Raw genomic sequence first — 20888 nt, forward strand, 5'->3', positions numbered from 1 at the left:
ACAAAGTTAGGGTTTTGGCTATCCTTGAGGAATCTGACACAGTCCGTGTTTGGACCACCTGGGTCAGTTTGGGGAATGGGATCCGGAAGGGACGGAGTTTCAACTCGAGGAGGAGAGAAAACCAACTGCTCTTTGGCCAGTGAGGTGCCACTAAAGCTACTACCCCGTTGAAGGAGCGGAGTTTGTGCAAGACTTTCAGTAGAAGATTCACTGGAGGGAATAAGAAGATCTTCTGCCAATGGTTCCAATCCAGGGTTAATGCGTCCATGGCATAAGCCTGAGGGTCCAGGTTCGGTGTCACATAACACGGGAGTTTGTGATTGAGTCGGGTCGCGAATAGATCTACCTGGAGACCTGGAACCAGCCTGAGTATCCACCGGAAGGAGTGCATGTCCAGGGACCACTCCGATTCCAGTGGGCTCGTCCTGGATAATGCATCTGCTATCACATTCTGGACTCCTGCTAGGTGAGTTGCTGACAGGAACCAGTCTTTGTCGGCTGCCAAGGTGAAGATAGTGACCAGGATCTGATTCAGGTTGGGTGATTTGGACCCCCCCCCTGTTGAGGCAGTGTACTACGGCCGTGCTGTCTGAGACTACTCTGATGTGGGTCGACCTCGGAGGGGAGATTCTCTTCAGGGTCAAGAACACCGCCATGGCTTCGAGAACATTGATATGGAACTGTCTCATGGCGGGTGACCAAGAGCCCTGACACATCTGATGTTGGGAGTAACCCCCCCAACCACTCAGAGACGCGTCGGTATGAATTGTCACTTGTGGAGAGGGGAACTGTAGAGGAACCGACTTGGAGAGGTTCCTCCGATCGGACCATGGTTGTAGTCTCATTTTCAAGACAGAGGGGATCTTCGAGGTCTTGTCTCTTAAAGGTATTGTCGCCCTCTTTCTCCAAACTCGATTGATGTCTTTGAGTTTGGCTTTTAATAGGAGATCGGTCAGTGAGGCAAACTAGAGTAGGCCGAGGACCCGTTCTAAAGCTCTTCTGGACACCTGTTTGTGTTTGAGAAAGTTCCTGACCTTGGAAGCTATCTCCCTCACCTTCTTGGGAGGAAGGGAGAGCTTGTGCTTTGAGAGGTCCCAACGGATGCCTAACCATTCGAAGAGGCTTGATGGTTGTAGGCGGGACTTCCGGAGGTTGACTTGGAAGCCCAGTTTGGCGAGAAAATGGAGTACCTTCGACGTAGCTCTTTTGCATTCCTGGTGCGACTGGGCCCAAATGAGCCAATCGTCCAGATAGGCGACGATTTGTATCCCTTGGTGTCTGAGTTGCTCGAGCACCGTCTCCCCCAGTTTCGTGAATACCCTGGGGGCAATGCTGAGACCGAAGGGCATGACTTTGAATGCGAAGGCTCTCTTGCCGAGACGGAAGCCTAGATAAGGAGAGAAGTTTCGAGCTACTGGGACATGATAATAGGCGTCGGTAAGATCGATAGAGGTGGTGACGGCCCCACGGGGAAGTAAGGTCCGTACCTGAGAGATAGTCAGCATACGGAACTTGTCGCAAAGGATGTAAGAGTTGAGCTTCGACAAGTCCAGAACTACCCTCAACGCCGACGAGTCTTTCTTCGGGACTGTAAACAGGCGGCCTTGGAACTTCAGGGATCGAACCCGCTTGATTGCTCTCTTCTTGAGTAACTCCGCAGTGTACTCTTCCAGGATGGGAGTGGGTCTCTGGAAGAAGGTCACCGGTGGAGGAGGGGATCCCTGTGACCATTTCCAACCCAAGCCCCTTGATATTATGCTGTGAGCCCATGGACTGAAGGTCCAATGATCCCGGAAGTGATAAAGTCTCCCTCCTACCGGCATCACATCATTGGGAGGGAGTGAACTTAGGGCCCCTCCCTCCACGGGAACCCCTTGCTCTGGGCCCGCCGCGTTGGCGGAACTGTCCTCTACCTCTGGAACTCCCTCTTTGGTATCCACGAAAGGAACCGGAGGGTTCGTAGGCAGGGTTGTATGCAGGTGAGGGCATCCAAGAGGGGTTGGGCTGTGTACCAGGGGGAGCAGCGAGGTAGACTACCTGCTGAGGAGGAGCCTGTTGTCGAGAAGTCGAGGCCGCGGAAGGCTGTGGGGACGAGGTACCCCGGGCCGCTTTGTAAGGACTAAACCTCAGCTTCTTCTTGAAGAATGTGTGTCTCTGGGGTTCGAACCTCTTTTTGGCTGAGAGACCCCACCTTACCTGCAAATTCTGGTTTGCCCTCGCTGCGTCCTGAAGAACCTTATCCACCTCGGTCTGAGGGAAGAGGGTCTTACCCCAGCAGGAGGAAGCTATCAGTCTGTTCGGCTCATGCCTGATGGTGGCCTCCGACAGAACGAACTTCCTGCAACTAACCCGTGCTGACCAGAAGTCATGGAGATCTATTTGGTAGGATAGCAGCTGGTTCTTTGTGGCGACTCTGAACAGCGTTTCCTCTGGGTAAAGAGATGCAAGGGACTCCATGGAGGTGATGGATTGGAGGGACCTAGCAAGTCTAGTACGGGTCTCGAACTCAGTTTTGAGAAGACTCTCTATTAATCTGGGAAGCTTCTCAGAGAAAAGAGTAGAGGCACAGTCCGGGTCTAGTTTCCCCACCGTGAAGGTAGAGGCCGCAGCATCCCAGGCTGCCGAGGAACCCGGAATAAGCAAAGAGGTGGGGTCCGTCTCCTTGAGAGCCGGCATGGAAGAGCCTTCTTTGATGGCCTGTATAGTCAGCTCTGTGACTTTGTCTATGAGCGGCAAAGAGATGGAGGCCGCTGTCGTAAAAATAGTGTAGGAACCCTTGTGAGGGGTGAGCTTGGAGTTAATACACCCCCACTCTGATAGTGTTCTGGCCCAGATAGCCTGGGCCTGCTCTTTTGGAAATATGACCGTTTCCTTCGGTACCTTGTCCATACGGACCAATGCATGTTCCTTTAACCGTACAAAACCATTGAACGGGAATGCTAGGTCCGGGGGATAGAACTCCAGGTCCTCTAGAGGGCGGGTGCCCATGCCCTCCAGAGTTAGGGAGCCATCTACGAATGGAGCATGCAAAGCAAACCGCCAAGGATTGTTTTTATCGAAGGGCGGCAGCTTCGATGCGTCTGGGGCAGAAGGGGGAGGGAACTGAGTTCCGGCGCGGATCAGAGTAGCCATCATATCCTTAATCTCTGTTATTGCACCAGAGTGATGTTGAACTTGATCCCTGACCAATCCTTTGATCAGTTGGATGGGGAGGAGATCAGCCCAGGGTACCTGAAAGTCACCCGTTGGTTTTTTCTTGGATTTGGTAGACTTAGACTTCTTAGGAGTAGTGGTTTTACGAGGAGCAATATGAATATCAGGAGCTGTCGAGGGTCCGGGGACCGGTGACGTTGATACTGGCAAAGCTGAAGTCTTATAAGTTCGAAGTGGCTTCACCTTGGGTCGTACGGAGGCAGAGGGATCCCGAGGAGAAGCCTTAGAGTTATCAAAACCTAGAAAGGAAGAGGTAGAAGAGGGAGTAGGAGAGAAAAGGGTTTCCACCAACTCGGCACCACTTACCTGCTCGTCCCTGGGTTCTACGTCTATATCCAGACCAGCCATGTCCATCGGTACGAGGGTTTCGTCCTCCACGGAAATGGTAGCCCTGACTTCTTCAATTAAAGGGGCAGCAAGGTCAGGAGAGACTGCAGCAGTAGTCGAGCCTGGGAAGAGACGGGAGGCCATATCCCCATCGAGGAGATAGGGAGCGCCAGACGGGGCATTCCTGCCAAAGCCCGACACCCACGGCCGAAGAGTAGCCCTTGCTGACCGAAGAGAGACATCATCGGCCTGTAAGATTTGCAGTGATTAGTGATGGAGGAGGGGGTTTGCCCTCCTAAATATACTGTGTATATCATATTCATGTCTATATTAGTGTCTGCCAACGAGAAATAAGGAACAAAGGGAAAACCCACTTACATCATCATTCAGCAGAACTGACGACAACTCGTAACAGAACGAGCACAAATCCGGGAACCACACTGGGTATTGGGCCTGTCCCGGTTCCTGGATAAAGGGAATGGAGCAGTGAGCATGAGACCGGCAGAGGTCATGCCCAACGGGGTCGCTGAACGAGGCAGAGCATCCTTCAGCAGTACAACGGGCCTTCTGTAAAAGAAAGGAGACATGAGTCTGGTGATGCTTGAAACTCTGATAAGGGATAAAAACCTATTATTTTAGAGTTCTGGCACTCACTGAATTACCTAAGCACCCATATTGCATTGACCAAACAACTAACTATTAACTTTAAGTTGATACTGCCCCATACCATTGTTGGCACTTTAAAATTCAATTGTCTGTATATTTGTAATGCACCCAATGTCTGTTAATGACATAAGGATAATAAGCTTAAAGTAATCCGCCGACCTCCAAGGGTCGGGGAAGCAGTGACATGCCCTTAAAATAAATACAAACACCAGCCTTAGCTAAAGGCAAGGCAAATATAAGTGTGAAGTGTATGGGCGACCTCCGGTGAAGCCGGAGCTCCGGTGAGGCCGGATCGTAATGAAATGTCCTGAATAAAGGAGCCTTAGCTAATTAGCTAAGGCAACTTTAAGTGTTAAGTGTTTGGGCGACCTCCGGTGACGCCGGAGGATAATGAGATGCCCTGAATAATTCAATTGTGGCTAATAATTCAATTGTGAAAGATAAAAAGCTAAGTCGTAGCTAAAGACTAAAGCTTAGATTATAGTAAAGCGTATTTACGATCTCCGGTGAGGCCGGAGGGAGAAGAAAGGTCCTGAATAATTATTGTGAATAACAACACAGTTGTAATAACAAAGGCTATTGTGGATATGGCCGTGGCCTGAGACCGAAGTAAGGGCCACCGGAGGGTCTTATCTAAACAATATGAAGCCCGTCCCATGTAGTAAACAATATAAATATAACAATAGAACGAAAGTTATTGAGAATCCCTCGTGGCGGAGTATAACTCAAGGCGGAGTGGATAACGTTCATAACTACTCCCGAGCCGTAACGGGGAGAGGACGAAACACGGACCAAAATAACGCTAACAATTGAAAAGACACGAAAAATAAATAACTCGTAAGTTATCATCCACCCAGAGGGGGAGAGGTGAGGGAGGGAGAACCCGCTGAACGCACAAAACGGAAAACGGGAAATCCACTCCCCCACCGGAGCTAAGAAAGAAAACGAGAGAAAGGGGTAACTCGTGACTGCGAACAGAAAACGGGGACCCCAATCTCCCGCTCTCTTGGATACAAAAACAGGACTAAAAATCACAAAACACTATTATAAACGTATAAAATAAAAATGTACATCCATATAATACTACGATCGAAGAATAGCATCCGTTAAAACTTAAAATAAATAGCACTGTTCCTTTAACCGAGTCGAGTGACGAACGCCTCGGGCGGTTACTAAACAAAAACAAAGCTAAATCGCTATCTCGATCGTAGGCTGGACTTACTTGCAAAAAGTACCATGAGCATAAATACACAAAAAAAAAAATAAAAATAAAAATAATAACGGTTCTAAAGGCATAAGGCCAGGGACTTAACCAAGAACCTAAGTGACAGAGTACTAAACGGGCAGATAAAGATGAATTCCCAAACAAGTGAACAAACAATGGCCGCCATGACAGGCCAGACGGGAATAATAAAACAGACTTTTCGCCCGGCGCCACAGGTTCGACCCAGAAAAATTTATTTCAGATGCAGGTCTTCTGAAAGCTATCTAACTGTTAAAAGGTCATCTTCGCTTTTATTGTTTTAAACTGAATTAATATTTATTTATTTATAACATATAATATCGGCATCAATGACCAGAGATGTCAGGGTGCCAGATAACTTGTAATCAATCAATCAATTGTATAGTTGAGAAAAATAAAAATCAGTTTAAGAAATTGTGATATTAAATAACTAGAGTTTTATTGTTTTCTTCATTTTTTATTAAAACTAATCCCATAGATTATTAGATTTTATGGCAAGAAAATATGGTTACATATCTTTTCACTAAGAAATTAACTAATTGACTGCAAACAAACTCACAAGGTCATGTAATCTTATTAATCTTTTAAGTGATAGTGTGGTTGAAGTACAGTCAGTATTTGCTGATACACATTAGATAAGATACCTTTATCATATGTCATCTTACTTTAAAACCTATTTAAATTTAGAGTTCATTTGGTTCCAAACTTGAGTACTATAGTTTAATTTTTGAAGTGGGAAGAATAGCTTACCACTTTTGGTACATTGTTGTGCTGGAAACCAATATAAAAACTAACCATGGAAATTGAAGAAAAGTTTAATGCTTGCGTCAATCTCATAAAATCACTTCCTAAAGATGGTATGTAGGATTTTAGCTTGGCAATTTTGATACTTTTTTTATTTTAACATATGTTGAGAATGTGGTGTCTGTATTGTATATAAAATTTTGGAAACAGTTCTGTTGTCAATGTGGCAAGCCTTTGAAACATTTTTGTTTTTTGGTCATCTAAATATTAGGGAAGTATGTGTTGTGTTTGAACTTCAGTCAAAAATGCCCGGATAGAACTCCAATCTTAATGCTTCAATTTCGAAAGATTTGTTAATTGGTTATTGAAAATGAGAAATATTCCTCCACAAATACAAACAATTGTCCTCAAGTAGGAGTAGGAGTTCTGGGAAGCTGGAATGGCTGTTAAAATTTAACAAGATAGTTAACTACCAATAGGTGGAGTGGAAGTCCTTTTCACCTGTCTGTCAGCAAGACACTTAGTTTTGACTTTAGCCCCAGATAAGTATTTTTGCTGCCTCTGTAATTTTAGTTGTTATAATTTTTTGCTTGCTCTTTCTGGGATTAATGTTTGTTCCGTAACTGGAATACAAACCACGCTATTTAAAGTGGGTAATTACTTTCGGCGTAGCTGAAAGGACGAGCCATAAAAATTTAACGAGGGATTATTACCCCACCGCTAGTTAGCGGGGGATAGGGAGGGTAGTTAGCTACCCTCCCCCCCTCACACACCTGTTTTGTAAGCTTCACTTTGCTTACGGCTCGGGTGCTAGACGGACGTGTCCTCTATCACCCTCGCTTACACGACAGCCATTAATCATTGCTTTTACTTTCTCTTTTCTAGAGTGTTGTGAAGTTGGCCTCTACAATGTGGAAGTGCCCTGTGTTACCTGACTGCCCTTATGGGACCCTCATGTCTTCCATCGAGACGGATCCTCACACCTTATGCCCTTATTGTAGGGGTCAGCGGTGTGAAAGTGATAACGTATGTATGGAATGTAGGGAGTGGCCTACCTCCCAGTGGGAGAGGTTTTCTCGGCGCCGGAAGAAGTCCAAACTGGATATTTCTCCTTCAAAGGTTTCTTTGAAGAAGGAAAATCCTAAGGACTCTTCTTCCGTAGCCCAAACCTCCTCCGAAGCTCCCACTCGGTCGGCGTCGAGTGGTAGCGTAGGCCGTACTGTTGTTGACCGATCTTGGGTTTTGGGAGAGGGAGTTGCCTCCCATAGCGAGGCAGCTCCTCCTCCTCCCCCGGGGGAGGATTTAATTATTTCTCCTGATGTAAATAATGATGATCTTTTGCAGCTTTGGGCTTCCTTGGGGCTTCAGGGTTCGCCCTCCAAGGAAGCCCTGTTTGACATGATCAGGTTGGGAGTAGCTGTCAAACAGTCACCGGCAGTAGCAGAGGTTGACCCTCTGTCTATTGTCGAGGCTGTTGTGGCAAACACTTCCAATGAGAGTGTTCAAACCCCTGTTCCTGTTGTAGCTGAAGGCTTAGCTCCCCCCTCCGAACATCCTTCGAGGGAGGAACTAAGTCCAACGGTCTCTCCTGCGGGTGGTTCTCCCCCCCGGGGGAGTTCACTGACAGAGACTCGTCTTCGGAGGACTGCCGATGGTTTGCCTGCTGCTCCCAGAGGACGTATCCGACGTAAGGCTCGCCTTCCTCTTCGTTGCCGAGGTCTTCCTTCTTCTCACAAGGGTGTTAGGAGGCGCCTCTTCGGATCTTCATCCTCGCAGTCCCCCGCAGAGTAACCTTGTCCTTCAGCTACCGTTCCTGCTACTTCCTTGGACCTGGACCTCTCCGCAGATCGTTCGCGATCTCCTACGCCTGCCAGACCTGCTGACCTGCCTTCACCTTTCCTGGCTGCTGACGCGCTGTGGGCGACCACCCATCCCATTTTCAAACGGGCACCGGTCCCTTCGGGGCAAAAGGGGCTTTCACACATTGTATGTAAGTCCCTTAGGCGCCAGGTTTCCCCTGTGCGCCAACGTTCACCTGCGCGCCAACGTTCACCTGCGCGCCAACGTTCACCTGCGCGCCAGAGCATTACTGCGCGCAAGCGCTCACTGGTTGCTGTCTCATCTCGCCAGCGCTCTCCTGCCCGCCCACGAGCTCCTGAACGCCCATGATCTCCTGTTCGCCCTGCACTTCCAGAGACTACGCGCTTACGATCTCCTGCTCGCCAACGGGCCTCTGCATGCCCTCGGCCTGATACACGCCATGAACGCCCTCGGTCTCCTGCTCATCAGCGCTCTCCTGCTCGTCAGCGATCTCCTGCGCGACAGCGCTCTCCTGCTCGTCAGTGCTCTCCTGCTTGCCAGCGCTCTCCTGCTCGCCAGCGCTCTCCTGCTCGCCAGTGCTTGCCTGCTCGCCAACGCTTGCCTGCTCGTCATCGCTCGCCTGCTCGCTCTCGATCTTCGGATCAGGGCTCCAAAGAGAAGTCTTCTTCCTCTCCTGCTCGCCAGCGCTCTCCTCCATGATCGCCGACTCACCATCAGACCTCGCCTGCTCGCCATCCCTTGCCTACGCGCCATCGCCCGCAGTCTCCATTGCGCGCCCACTGCCAGAACTTCTGTTCCTGATGAGCGCCCTCCTGCGCGCGCTAGGGATATTCCCCCTGCACGCACACGCCCTACGGCTTCGCCCTTACAGGCCCTTCAACATCCTGTGGCTGCACTCCATCCGAGGTCTCCGGAACGCGCACCAACGCGCCCCGTCACCTACGCGCCCACGCGCCCTGACACCTACGCGCCCACGCGCCCATGAGCTCCTTCTCCTGCGCGCCATCGTTCGGCCACGCGCCAACGCGTGAACTCTCCTACGCGCCAACGCGCCCCCTCGCCTACGCACCACCGCTCGCCTACGCGCCATCGTTCGCCTGTGCGCCATCGTTCGCCTGTGCGCCATCGCTCGCCCGCCCACGCGGCCTCGCCCGCCCACGCCCGCCCGCCCGCCCGCCCGCGCCCTCGCCCGCCCGCGCCCGCCCGCCCGCCCGCCCGCGCCCTCGCCCGCCCGCCCGCCCGCCCGCGCCCGCCCGCCCGCCCCGCCCGCGCCCTCGCCCGCGCGCCCTCGCCCGCGCGCCCTCGCCCGCGCGCCCTCGCGCCCTCACCCGCGCGCCCTCGCCCGCGCGCCCTCCCTCGCCCGCCCTCGCCCGCCCGCCCTCGCCCGCCCGCCCGCCCGCCCTCGCCCGCCCGCCCGCCCTCGCCCGCCCGCCCGCCCTCGCCCGCCCGCCCGCCCGCCCGCCCGCCCTCGCCCGCCCGCCCGCCCTCGCCCGCCCGCCCGCCCTCGCCCGCCCGCCCTCGCTCGCCCGCCCGCCCGCCCGCCCTCGCTCGCCCGCCCCCGCCCGCCCGCCCGCCGCCCGCCCGCCCGCCCGCCCGCCCGCCCTCGCTCGCCCGCCCTCGCTCGCCCTCGCTCGCCCGCCCGCCCGCCCGCCCGCCCGCCCGCCCGCCCGCCCGCCCGCCCGCCCGCCCGCCCTCGCTCGCTCACCCCGCGTGCCCACGCGCGCGCAAGCAATCGCCTCCCGAGCTAGGCAATGGCCTATCGCGCGAGCGCGATACCCAGTGCGATGCCCAGCGCGACCCACAGCGCGTTCCCACACAGAATCCGGCAGTACGACGCGTCAGGTCATCTTCATCGCGTTCCCCCCCCCCCCTCGTAAGCGCAGGACAGCGCGCCCAACGGAGGGAGGAAAATCTCCGGACAGGTCCAGGATCTTTTCTTCTACAGCTTTTTCCTTTCAGGCAGACCCACTTGTAGTTTCTACTCCTAGGGATCTCACGATCCCCTTCCCTCCAGAGGGTGTCTCTGACAGCGCTGCTGTCAGTCGGCTGCCCTGGTTTGGGTCCTTGATCAGAGCGGTTGCGCAGGCTTTCAAGCCCGCTTTCTCTGAACTAGGTCTCAAATCAGCAGCTATCTCGGCTCCCCTGAAGAGGAAGAGAGGAGTGGACGCCGTGGTTACTTCTCCAAGGGCGAAACTGGTTCCCTGGAAGCCGTCGAGGAAGGTTCCCTCCCCTCCCCAGACTTTCTCTCCATCCCCTGTGGATGAGGGTTTTCCGTCCTCAGGGGATTCTCGTGAGGTGAGGCGTTCTCCCATCGCACCAATGGGAGAAACCCCAGCTCGCGCCTAGAAGTCTCCTCGGGTGGAGGCGGAGAAGAGCCCCCCACTATCTATGTTGGAATCCTGCATCCCTCTCAGGAGGGATTCGAAGGACTCCAAGACGGTTCCGAAATCTTCTTTGAGGATCAGACCAGAACCAGCTAAGCCCGCGGAGAACGTCCACGAGTCCCCCCAAGAAGAGCCTTTGGGGACTGGAGACCTTGCTGCTAGTCCATCAGGAGGAGAGCCACAGGAGTTGGAGCATGCCTTTTGGCAAGTTTTGACTCTGATGAGGAACCTTAACGGATTTTTGGATCCGGAGATTCCTCCTCGAGAGGGCAAGGACACGGTTCTGGACCGAGTCTTTGGTACTCAAAAGCCCCTTAAAACCAGCAGGGCTTTGCCCTGGTCCCAGGGGGTTAAGAGTGCCAGAGATAAGGTCGAGAGCCAGCTCTCCGAGCTAGCCTCCTCCAGCCGTTCCAGCGCCGGAAACAAACTCCTCCCACCTCCTCGCGTCTACCAAAGGAGGTACTTTAAAATCATTGAGGAGTCCTGTTTAGCTCTTCCCCTCCACCACTCGGTGGAAGAGCTCTCCAGGGGAGTCCCTCTCGAGAGACTCTCCAACCGGCCAGTGTCGTTCTCGGCCTCGGAGATTCTCTGCCAGGAGAAGGTAGCGAAGTGTGCCATGCAGGCCACTTCGTGGCTGGATATCTGGCTAGGATCTCTTGGCATCCTGATACGATCCGAAGACTTGTTTAAGGAGAGTACCAGGAAGGCCTTGGAGACCTTCCTTCTTTCAGGCACTCGTACCATCGAGTTTCTGGCCCACAAGTCTCGAACTTGTGGGCTAACACTATCCTGAAACGCCGTGATACAGTGTCTGAAAGATTCAACTCGGTCTCCTACACCGAGGTCAGTAAGCTCAGACATTCCTCCCTTTTGGGGAGTAGTCTGTTTGAGCCGAAAGATGTAGAGCAGGCGGCTGAGAGATGAAGGAAGTCCAACCAGGACTCCCTCCTCCAAAGGGCTTTAACGTCGAAGCCCTATAAGCCTCCAGCACCTCAACAACCTCGCCCTGCAAAGACGACAAAGCCAGCTATAGCAGCAAAGGCAGCGGTGTCCAAACAGCCCTTTCCCGTCAAGGACATGAGAGGCAAGAAGTCCTCCAGGGGAGGCAAAAATCCTAGGGGGAGCGGCCGCAAACGCTAGGATTGGCAGTCCCCCCCGCATGTCCACCAGTGGGGGGATGCCTCCAAAGTAGCGCGAAAAGGTGGCAGCAACTCGGGGCCGATTCCTGGACGATCTTCGTGATCAGCCAAGGATATCGCGTCCTGTTCATAACATCTCTTCCTCCCCTGACAGCGAAGCCAGTGTCGTTGAGCTCTCTTGCCATGGAATCGGCAAGAGGGCAAGCCCTTTGGGCAGAAGTCAAGACCATGTTGAAGAAGGACGCTCTCCAAGAGGTCGTCGACGTGTCCCCAAGCTTCTACAGTCGACTCTTTCTTGTAAAGAAGGCGTCTGGAGGCTGGAGACCAGTCATCGACCTCTCAGCTCTGAACAGGTTTGTCAAGCAGACCCCGTTCAGCATGGAGACGGCAGACACGGTCAGACTCGCAGTGAGACCGCAAGACTTCATGTGCACACTGGATCTGAAGGACGCGTACTTCCAGATCCCAATCCATCCGTCTTCAAGGAAGTACCTGAGATTCAGCCTCGACAACAAGATCTACCAGTTCAAGGTGCTGTGCTTCGGTCTCTCCACAGCACCTCAGGTTTTCACCAGAGTGTTAACCCTGATATCTTTGTGGGCACACAAGATTGGCATCCATCTCCTCCGTTATCTGGAAGACTGGCTGATCTTAGCAGACTCGGAGTCAACCCTTCTTTGACACCGAGACAAACTTCTGGGGATTTGCCAAGATCTAGGGATCATGGTAAATCTCGAGAAGTCTTCTTTGCTTCCTTCCCAAAGACTGGTATATCTAGGCATGATATTTGACACCAATCTCCACAAAGCCTTCCCATCAGACGACAGGATAGCAAGGCTGAGGAAGGTTGCAAGTCCTTTCCTCAGACGAGACAAACTCCCAGCTCAATCGTGGTTACGTCTCCTCGGCCATCTCTCATCCTTGGTCCGTCTAGTTCCCAACGGTCGCCTCAGAATGAGATCCCTGCAGTGGCGACTCAAGTCCCGGTGGAGTCAAGGATACGATTCCCCAGACGTCTTGATCCCTATGGGTCCTGCGGAACGGACGGACCTTCAGTGGTGGGTGGCAGACGAGAACCTACGAAAGGGAGTGGATCTTCTCGTCCTCCCCCTGGATTTGATGCTGTTTTCGGACGCCTCAAAGAAAGGGTGGAGGGCCCACGTTCTGAACCACAGGACCTCAGGCCTGTGGTCAGAATCAGAAAAGTGTCTCGATATAAATCTGCTAGAAATGAAGGCTGTTTTTCTGGCCCTTCAACAGTTCCAACAGCACCTGGCGGGTCACTCTGGGGTGGTGATTAGCGACAACACCACAGTAGTGGCTTACATCAACAAGCAGGGAGGTACTTTTCAGAACAGCTATCCAATCTTATAGTAGAGATACTGAGATGGACCGAAGTCCACTTGATTCCACTTTTGGCTCGCTTCATTCCAGGCAAAAGGAATGTGCTCGCCGACAGTCTCAGCAGAGCGTCTCAGATAGTGAGTACCGAGTGATCTTTGGATCGTCAAGTAGCCAACAAAGTCCTGACTTTGTGGGGTTCCCCGATTGTGGATCTGTTCGCGATAGCGTTGAACTTCAAACTGCCGCTGTACTGTTCCCTAGTCCCGGACCCCAAGGCTCTCAGGCAAGATGCTTTCCAACAACGGTGGGACAACATCGACGTATATGCCTTTCCCCCGTTCTGTCTGATGAGGATGGTACTCAACAAGACCAGACTATCGGTCAACCTCTCTCATAGCTCCGCAGTGGCATCACGTGGAATGGTTCCCGGACCTTCTGCAGCTCCTTACGGAGCTTCTGAGAGAACTCCCTCCACGACACGAGCTACTCAAACAACCACACGCCAACATCTTTCACATAGCCGTAGCTTCGCTTCGGCTTCACGCCTGGAGACTATCCAGCATCTCCTCGCAGAGAGAGGATTTTCGCAACAAGTTGCGGAAAGGATGTCTGGACACATGCGAAAGTCATCCGCAGGGGTCTACCAGGCGAAGTGGAGAGTTTTCTGTGGTTGGTGTCGTGGAAGGGGTATCTCTCCACTCGAGGCCACTATTCCAGCAATAGAGGAGTTCTTCGTGTGTTTGCGAGAAGAAATGCGCCTTTCAGTCTCGGCAGTAAAAGGCTATCGCTCAGCCTTAAGTTTAGCCTTCAGGCTCAAAGGAGTGGACATTTCTTCTTCGCTAGAACTTTCCCTACTCATACGTAGTTATGAACTTACCTGCCCTCAGTCGGAAGTGAGACCTCCTCCATGGAACGTGGTTTGAGTTCTCAGGTCTCTTAAGAGACCTCCCTACGAACCATTACGCCAGGCTTCAGATTGCCACCTGACTTGGAAGACGGTGCTCCTACTAGCTTTGGCGTCAGCCAAGCGAGTTAGCGAACTTCATGGTCTCTCGTATGACATCGCCCATTCAAGGGGATGGGGGGAGGTAACGTTCAGCTTCGTCCCTGAGTTTATTGCTAAGATTCAGAATCCGGGAGTGCCGGACCCTCAGTTCGCCTGCTTCCTGATTTTGAGTCTTCGGTCCGTAACAGATGACCCAGACCATCTCCTACTGTGCCCAGTAAGGAGTCTGAGGCTATACCTGAAGAGAACAGCTGCAGTTCGTCCCCCTGTGCGGGCTTTGTTTGTCAGCACTGGGAGATTGAAGAGGAGAGTTACCAAGAACACCATCTCAGCATGGATTCGAAAGGCAATCCATCTGTCCCGGAATCCTGACCCTCCTCCATCACGTCGTCCTAGAGCTCATGATGTCAGGGGAGTAGCTACCTCCCTGGCCTTCAAGAAAAACTTTTCAGTGATGCAGGTTCTGCAAGCAGGGGCGTGGAAGCGTTAAACGACCTTCACAGCCCACTACCTGCAAGACGTGACCCACAGGAGGCTCGATATGATCTCTATTGGCCCCGTGGTGACTGCACAACAGCTGGTTTAAACCTCAGGCTCCTTAATGGACAAGTGGCAGAGGGTTGGGGGCATTGTTACCCGGTTTCAGTCTGCATGAATGAAAAGGTATGCCTGGCCCTTATTCTTTTCTTCATCCTCCCCTCTCCTGGGGAAAGCAGCATCCTGGGTTCTCTGCACAGCTGACCTCAAACCACTGCAGGTAAACCATGTTCCCTTGTGTTCCTAGTATTAAGTTAATACTGTTACGTCCCCATACCCTGACGAGGTGGTATTGGGAGAGTACTAGCCTAAAGTTTCCATCTAAAGAACTTCAGGTCAACTTCCTAGGACGAGTCACACTTTTTTCCTTCACACACAGCTTACGTAGGCCGCAGCCCTTGCATAGCAAGGTGCGAGCGAGGTGCAGGGACTCTTTATTGTTGAGTGCTGACACACTCAGATAATGAGTCCCCGGGCAAAGCCAAAAGCCAGTATGAATGGGACTTGTTCCACCCTTCCTAAGGGTTAAGTCACTCACTTTAAGTAGCGTGGTTTGTATTCCAGTTACGGAATAAATGACAAATTCGTAGATAATTTGTATTTTTCCTAACTATACAAACCTTAGCTATTTAATCAAACTTGCCCGCCAGCCCTGTCCCCCTGAAGTCCTACCTCTAAGCAAAGTGAAGCTTACAACACAGGTGTGTAAGGTGGGAGGGTAGCTAACTACCCTCCCTAACCCCCGCTAACTAGCGGTGGGGTAATAATCCCTCGTTAAATTTTTATGGCTTGTCCTTTCAGCTACGCCGAAAGTAATTACCCACTTTAAATAGCTAAGGTTGGTATAGTTAGGAAAAATACAAATTATCTACGAATGTGTCATATTAGTGTTTTGACAGGTTGTTGTGTTTAAGGGCTAATTAATGGAAGAATACAGGGTTATGCAATCATTTCCAGATATATCAGCAAATGTGTGACAGGTTTATGTGCATATCTGCCTTTAATCTTATCATCCTTGTGCCTTTAGCTGGGGTGGGGCAGGCGTTATGACTTTGCAGACGTCACCTCGCTGTTTGTGGCGGTACAACGACAACCTGAACCAGGGGATGTTGGTCGTCTTTGGACATCACTGGTGTTTCATCGGCAGAAGGGAAGTTTTTTTGGCTGCTGCAAGGGTTTCTAAAGCTGCTTGTGCAGGATCCTGCTTCATCTGGGTAGGCACTGAAGGATGTTCTATTATGAAGAGTCCCCTTTGGCCCCTTCCCAGTGGGAACGTCGTCGATGTTTTCCATGACATCAAAGAGTGAGGAGCAAGAAGAAGAATATATGGTCTTCATCGTCTTTTAGCTTTTCCTATGCTTCTGGCTGGCTGATCTTTGTTAGATTCTTCAGACTCTGCTACTTCTAAGGAGATGATAATTAAACTTTACCTTCGGATGATTTATCTAGCCCCTGAATTTCCAAAAACCATCCAAATTTTAACCACATAGTGTTTTTATGTGATATCCTTATATGGATTTTTATTGATAGGGTAATTTTTTATTGATCTCGGCTGAAAATTTTCTACATCACAGAGTCCCAGACAATTCCGCAATCACCCTTTGAATCCGGTCAGGAGCTGCCCTTTCTGTGGGACTAGATATATGATAATTGTACTAAATGCAAAGGTACGGTGTTTGTTTTGTTTCCTGTTGTACTTGTGTTGGGTTTGGTATGATACCAAATGAGAGCTTTTGTTGAACATCAAAGGCCTTACGTTGCAAAGGGCTCATAAGAAAAAGAATGTCTTTGTCTAAAGTTGAATTCCTTTGTTTTGTACCTTGGGCTCCAGCTCTTAAGTTTCAGGCCTCGTAGTTTGCACGGTCAACTGCCATTGTCTCGTAGTTTGCACGGTCATTGTTATTATTTATAAAAAGTGCTACCACTTGTTCTAACTTTTCAATTAGCTTTTAGAAAGGGTTGGTAATTTTCTTCCCTTGTGATTGGCATTCCTTTTTAGTTCTTTGCCCCCCACCCCCCACCTCCCGCATTGGTTTTTACTTCAGTAGAATCTAACATTTTATGAGTACAGTAGTACTTACCTGGCAGTTATATATATATATAGCTTAAGTCTCTGACTTTCGGCAGAATTTATTCAAAAATCGCGGCAACCGCCTTGTGGTAGTTGTGCGGTTAGGTGGTTAACAACCCTTACAGGGTGGTACCTGGAATCATTCCCGTTTTCTGTTCCTCAGATCATCTCTGCGGGCCGGATCGACAACATCGTTGGTCCGCCATTAAGAGTTTTTAGAATCGCTTTCCTTACATTGCTGTTTTGGACTTCGTTTGGTGAAGTACACTGTTTGGGGGAATTGGCAATCGTATTTTGTTATTATTATTGTACTTTTTGCTTTGTTTATCATGAGTGAAAAACTTCATATTCATGTATTTGCGAGTGATGTATGCAAGGTGAAGTTACCAAAAGTGTCAGTTGACCCTCACACAGTTTGTATGGGTTGCAGGGGGTTTGAATGTGCACTAAATAATAGGTGCAAGGAATGCGAGAGTTTAAATGAAGATGATTGGTTAGCTATGAAGCTCTATTTGCGTAAACTAGAACTCGATAGAGTTAGGAGAGCTAAATCAAAGTCAAAGTCTGCTAGTGAAGCTAGTATAGATATTTCTATTGACCCTTTAATTGTTTCCTCTTTGGGAGTTGTTCCTTCCTCTGAGGTAGTAACTCCTGCCCCTTCTACAGGATCTGCGCCTGCGGAGGACCCTTGGTATGCCAGGATGGCTGTTGAGTTGGAGGCCATTAAAACACAACTTGCGGCCTTTAAAGGTAAGGGTGAAAGTGGTATTAGTGCTTGTGAAAGTGCAGTGGAGGTGGCGACTGATTGAACCTGTCATACCCCTAGGTCTAGACCTCTACCAAGCTCCCAGGACCAAGGGAGAAGGTACGTCGACAGCCGAAAGGGGGTGAGAGGTGCTTATCCTGGGTCAGTCGTCTCCTCAGACAATCCTGTTACGACCTCCCAGGGTGCTCTTGACCGCCGTAGAAAAGGCGTGTCGGATAAGTTAGTGTCTTCACCTGATCCTTCTCTCAGACGCAAGTGGCAATACGAATCGTCAAGACCGACGAAGAGAAGGTGAGGCCGGGATGTGTAGTCTCGCTCTCCCTCTCCCGGTTCGAGTAGCCGAGAACCTGAATCTTCTGAGAACGACTTCGATGTTGTTCCTGTTAAAAGGACGAAACCGAGTGTCCTTAGCCCAGTTAAACCTGCTAAACTTCCTGCTTCTGCTACCAGCGCTCCCAAACAGCCGCCTCCTTCGGAACCACGAGAACCAGCAGAAGTCGCTAAAGCTTTCATGGCGGTTATGCAGGAACAGCTTTCATCGCTAGTGCAAGCTTTCAGCAGCCCTCCTTCCTAGTCCGACAGACGTAAGGATGTCTCTTTGCCGGCTAAGAGATTGTCTTCTAGGAGGGAATGAAGTGCCTCTCCAAGGGAATCTCTACGCACTTCGTTGGCCTCACGACACCGCGCACCCTCTTCATCGGCTCGACGCCAGGACGTTACATCCTCTCGCTCTCGGCGCTAGGAAAATACTGCCTCTTGCCCTTGGCGCCAGGACGATTCCGCTTCTCGCTCGAAGCTCCAGGACGATTCCACCTCCCGATTTAGGCAGCAGGACGTATGCAGCCTGCCTTATCAGGACGAATGCAGCCTGCCTTATCAGGACGATACCACTTCTCGTCATCAGGACGATACCTCTTCTCGCCGCCAGGACGATAGCAGCACTCGGCGCCAGGACGCTTCCTTCTCTAGGCGCCAGGACGACAGCAGCTCTCGGTGCCAGGCTGCTTGCAGCCCCCTTCTTCAAGATGTAGACCCTGACTAGATTGCGTAGATGCCGTACAGAGGAAAATTTGATAACATACAAAAACGGTAGCGCACAGCAGTTCCGTCGCGCCTTGAAAGAAGCTAGGCGCCAATCTTGGGTATATTTTGTTTCCTCAGTCAACAGTAAAACACCATCATATTCTGTATGGAGGAAAATAGAAAAAGATTGCAAGCAAATTTACCCCAAACCCACCACCAGTGTTGAAGGTGAATGGTCAGTATGTGTCTGAAGCAAATCATGTTAGTATGCTCTGTCTGATCATTTCTCAAATGTATCATGGAAGTGTGTAGCAGCTCCAGGTCACCAATTTAGTAGCATTGAAGGAAAGAAAATTTTAAATTTTGCAACAGGAAGGGAAGAATCGTATGATTCTCCTTTTACTGAAAGAAAATTTGATTACACACTTGCTACTTGTAATGATACTGCCCCTGCACCCATTGGAATTCCATATGCAGCGATTAAACATGTTCTTATTAAAGGTTAAAAGGTTAAAGGTGTCTGGTTTCAGTTCCAGTTCCATCAGAATAGATGCTCACCAGAATGTCAGCCGGGCAACCCCCCCCCCACTGTGGTGCCTTACCACAGCAGTAGCCTCCCCAGTAAACAGCTTAAACTCACGGTCCTGGGCGGGGATCGATATCTTGCCATACGAATGCTAGGCAAACACGTTACCACTATTTATTTCAAGCATTACTAACAGAATATGGCATGATCATAGTTATTCAAGTGTTTGGGAATTAGCCATTATTTTAGCCTTTTTAAAACCCAGTAAGGATAAGTTTTTAGCAACAAACTATCGACCAATTGCATTGACATCTTGTTTATGTAAGATTATGGAGAAAATGGTCAATGCAAGACTGATGTGGTACCTTGAAAAGAAGGGCATTTTATCACCTATCCAGTGTGGATTTGGAAAAACGTAATCAACAACTGATATGTTGATACGATTCGAGTCCTCTATTTGGGTAGCCTTTGCTTCCAAACAGCAGCATGTAACAGTTTTTTTTTTTTTTTTACCTTGAAAAGGCATATGATACTGCATGAAGATAAGTTATACTTAAAACCATTCCTAATTTGGATTACAAGGAGAGCTTGTTCATTCAATCATTTATTTCACATAGAGTTTTTTTAAGTCAGAAGGGGGAAACTATCTGAGAGGAAATGCTAAGAAGAAGGAGTTCCCAAGGGTGTGCTAAGTGTAACCCTATTTGCACTAGCCATTAATGGGATATCCTTTTTCATTCCTCACTCTCAACACTATTTGTTGATGATCTCTCCATACCATTTGCTGGAGCTAAAATGGCAATGGTTTAGAGAAAACTACAACTCTCAATTGACAAAATTATTCATTGGGCTAATATTAATGGTTTTAAGTTCTCGACAAGCAAAACTACTGCTGTCCATTTCTGTCGTATTCGGAGAATACATACAGACCCTGATATATACATTAAAGGTCAATGGATACCATGTAGTCCTGGAACTGTCTATTGGTCCTGTATGCAATATATATATATATATATATATATATATATATATATATATATATATATATATATATATATATATATATATATATATATATATATATATATATATATATACACACATATATATATATATATATATATATATATATACACATATATATAAATATATATGTGTATGTATGTATGTATGTATGTATTTATGTATGTATGTATGCACATACATACATATACTGTATGCATCTATGTATGTATGCACATACATACATATACTGTATGCATACTATATATATTTATGTATATATATTTATATATATATATATATATATATATATATATATATATATATATATATATATATGTATGTATATGTATATATATATCTTTTTTTTATGGCATGGGTGTTTCTGAATCCATTATTGCCACTGGCGTGGATGTTTCTACATCTGTTATTACTGCCTGCTTCGATGAATGGGAGGAGGTATCATGATGGGGAGGTGTTTGCATTCAAAGCTATATGTGAGGGTATTGGATGATCAGCTATCCCGAAGGTTTGGACCTTTTTGATGGAACTATTCTCGACTGTTGGGTCTTCTTCGGAATCCAGGGGGATCCAATGCTTGGGTTAGGACTCTTGGCTTTTGGCCAAAAGCCCATCATTACAAATATGGGGAGGATGATTCCATAGTTTTGGTCTCAGTCCTAACAGGCGGGTTCAGCTTACATGTATGCCTCTATATCTGATTTGATGCTATCTTTTGTGTTGGGTATGGAGTGGACCATCTGGGAAGTATACTCTCATTGTGCCGATCGTGGAGAGTCCAAATTTCCTTTCTGGCGTGTGATTCCTTAATGTTCTCGAGTAGGTGAATTAAACATAAACAAACCAAACATGACTCTTTCTTTTCTATGGATTCTGCTGACAACGACCCCACCCCCCTTGGATATGCTGATTCACTCCAGGCACTGTGGACGACCTCTGTTATTCCAATAAAGGAAAATTCTGTTGACGACCAAGGAACTAATAGTGACCACACTTTAAATTAATCTAAAAAATAGATGGAAATGTAATGAAATTAAAGGTCTTCTACATATGTG

The 20888-nt window shown here is 49.3% G+C and overlaps 1 protein-coding gene across 2 annotated transcripts in view; it reads left to right on the top strand.

Moving 5' to 3' along the window:
* LOC137626005 (acyl-CoA-binding domain-containing protein 5-like) overlaps window positions 1-20888 on the top strand; it is a 366138-nt gene that overhangs the window by 73401 nt on the left and 271849 nt on the right. The window contains exon 1 of one of the 2 annotated variants that reach the window (XM_068357101.1): window positions 6132-6306. The exons of the other annotated variant lie outside the window; for it this stretch is intronic. Coding sequence (XP_068213202.1) covers window positions 6246-6306 — 61 coding nt within the window. The 5' untranslated portion in view covers window positions 6132-6245. Of the gene's footprint in view, window positions 1-6131; window positions 6307-20888 lie in introns of those variants that run through there. 2 annotated transcript variants of the gene reach the window in all.

Source organism: Palaemon carinicauda, chromosome 2 (genome assembly GCF_036898095.1).
Source record: "Palaemon carinicauda isolate YSFRI2023 chromosome 2, ASM3689809v2, whole genome shotgun sequence".
Taxonomy (NCBI): Eukaryota; Metazoa; Arthropoda; class Malacostraca; order Decapoda; family Palaemonidae; genus Palaemon; species Palaemon carinicauda.